At 38.4% G+C, this 2,495-nt stretch overlaps 1 protein-coding gene across 1 annotated transcript in view; it reads left to right on the top strand.

The window, feature by feature from the left end:
- The window catches only part of LOC101846540 (PDZ and LIM domain protein 7), a gene marked incomplete in the record, with an annotated part of 76,031 nt that overhangs the window by 35,020 nt on the left and 38,516 nt on the right, over positions 1-2,495 (top strand). Inside the window, 1 exon segment of the mRNA XM_005110009.3 lies at positions 772-801. Within this exon segment, the coding sequence (XP_005110066.2) occupies positions 772-801 (30 nt within the window).

Raw genomic sequence — 2,495 nt, 5'->3', positions numbered from 1 at the left:
CCCCTTCTGGAAAATGCCTCAGTATTTTTAATTACCGGCCCAAAAGTTCTTTTTAGGTTCATATTTTGGATTTTAGAAAGGAAAGGTTTATTGGGTTTTTTAAAAGTATATTGTTCATCGTAATGTTTTACAGGGTTTAATTAAATATTATTTTCTTTGTTTTTAAATTACATTCATGCCTTTATTTCTTCGCCTTTGTACATTATTTGTTTCGTGATGTTTTTTTTAAAGTTTTACACAAAAGGTAAGCTGTCTTCTGTTGCGTCCTGTTTGTTTTGAATCATGACCATGTTAATGTTTGCTGCAGATGCCAGTTCTGCTCAAACGTGTTTCGTTGGCTTTTCTACCCCTTATCTTCGTTTATGTGAGTTTGTGTATATCATGTTTATTTGTGTGTATGAAAGTGTGTGTGATCTTTAAAAAAAATTGAATAACCTCTCGTCATTAATGTTGATGGAGACTTTGAACACAAAACTAACTCCATAGTAACATATTATTATTGTTATGTCTGTCGTGACAATTGATTGTTTATATAGATCTATTTGTCTGTTTGTTTTCTTCTGGTTTGAAGTGTGTACATGTATTATGTTTATTTGTTTGTATGAAAGTGTGTGTGTGTGTGTGTGTGTGTGTGTGTGTGTGTGTGTGTGTGTGTGTGATCTTTAAAAAATTGAATAATCTTTCGTCATTAATGTTGATTGAGACTTTGAACACAAAACAATTAATTATTTATATTATCTATTTGTCTGTTTGTTTTCTTCTGGTTTGAAGAATAAGAGCAAAACGTCAAAAGAACGGGTGGTAAGTCTTTGTTTTTCCATCTCCTCTTGTGTGTTGCGGTCATGATTCGTGCTCGTTCAGTGGTTCAGCAGCTGTACTACATGTACTTACTACTCGTCATTACGTCTAGCTACCCCCGACTCACGTAGTCGTCCTGTAGACGTTGTCTCGTGTTGCTCACAGTAATAATAATAATCATAATAATCATCATAATGATAAATTATTAATACATTTTAATACTGCCGGTGTTGCGATGAGAATAACAGTGGGCCGGCCATTCCAGGAAAATTGGAAATTCCAATTACACATAATATAACGTGGAAATGACAATCTGCTGCGCATCTTAAGGAGTGATGGAGCTGTTCTTTTTTTTTTTCTCCTTTTTTTTTCATAGAAGCAAGCATTCCCTAACAACGAAACAAACAAACAAAAGAAAAACACCAAACAAACAAACAAAAGAAAAACACCAAACAAACAAACAAACAAACAAAAAATTCCTGTCACAGTTTACTAGTTTAGACATTTTTCAGCAAGTCATCACCCCCGCGTAATGTGTGTCGCTGCAGTTTCATTTTTCATGGAATGGCCCCAGTGCGCCTGTGTGATCTGCAATGCGGAGATCGAGAGATGGCGAGGAGGAATGTTACCAGAGAGGGTTTACAGTATAATATTGTATTACTGTAAACTCTCTGGTGTTACACGACGCCCATGATCAAGATCAAGGCTGAGTTTGAGCCTTTTTTCCCCTGCCTTTGTGGAGTTGATGAGCTTTTACGATCTCATTACTTTAACTTGCTAAGTCATCTAGATAATCCTTAGCAACCTAACTACCAACTTACCCACCTATCTGTCTGGCCGCCTAGCTGTCTTGCTATCTGTCTGCCAAGCTGTCTTGATATCTGTCTGTCTTGCTGTCTTGCTATGTCTGTGTAGCTGTCTTGCTATCTGTCTGTTTATTTTGCTGTTTTTCTGTGTCTGTTGTTTCTTATATTTGTCTGATAAAGGGCATGAAATTGAGCATCATCATCATTGCCTTTCTCACCCTGCACCGGGGTATAGGCCACGGACAAACACTTTCCACCTTTCTCTGTTCTGGGCTAGCCTTTGTTATGGTATTCCTTGTCTTCCCACTATTCTGTACTATGGAATTGAGCACTTTGTCTTAAAATAAACAACAACAACAAAACAAAATAAACGAAAAACATTAACATTTTAAAAATCCATACGAAAACAACCGCGATAACACCAGCAACAACAACAACAACAACAACAACAGCGCCACAACGACAGCAACAGCGCCACAACGACAGCAACAGCAACAGCAACAGCAACAACAACAACGCCGAAACACAACGAGATGAACAACTCCCAAAGTTGTTAAGTTTATCAGCCATGCCATCTGCATCTTGCACTTTTAGACGTGCTGGCTGTTACACACTACACATTCATACACGTATAGAATCTCCGCAGTCTGTACTGTTTTGTTTTTTTATACTTGTTTTCTCTTCGTGAAGGCTGTGTTGAGCGATACAATGATGCGCTCCAAGGGTTTGCCACTAGCTGTGAAGAACTATTAACATAGTGAGAGCGCGTGTTGCATTCGTGTGTCAGTCTCTCTTTTCTCTCTCTCTCTCTCTCTTTCTCTCTCTCTCTCTCTCACTCTCTCTCTCTCTTTCTCCCTCCCTCCCTCCCCCCTCTCTCTTTCTCCCTCCCTC

This window comes from Aplysia californica, unplaced genomic scaffold (assembly GCF_000002075.1).
Source record: "Aplysia californica isolate F4 #8 unplaced genomic scaffold, AplCal3.0 scaffold00840, whole genome shotgun sequence".
In the NCBI taxonomy this organism is placed as follows: domain Eukaryota; kingdom Metazoa; phylum Mollusca; class Gastropoda; order Aplysiida; family Aplysiidae; genus Aplysia; species Aplysia californica.
The sequence above is the reverse complement of the archived record's forward strand: the minus strand, read 5'-3'. Positions and strand labels throughout refer to the sequence as shown.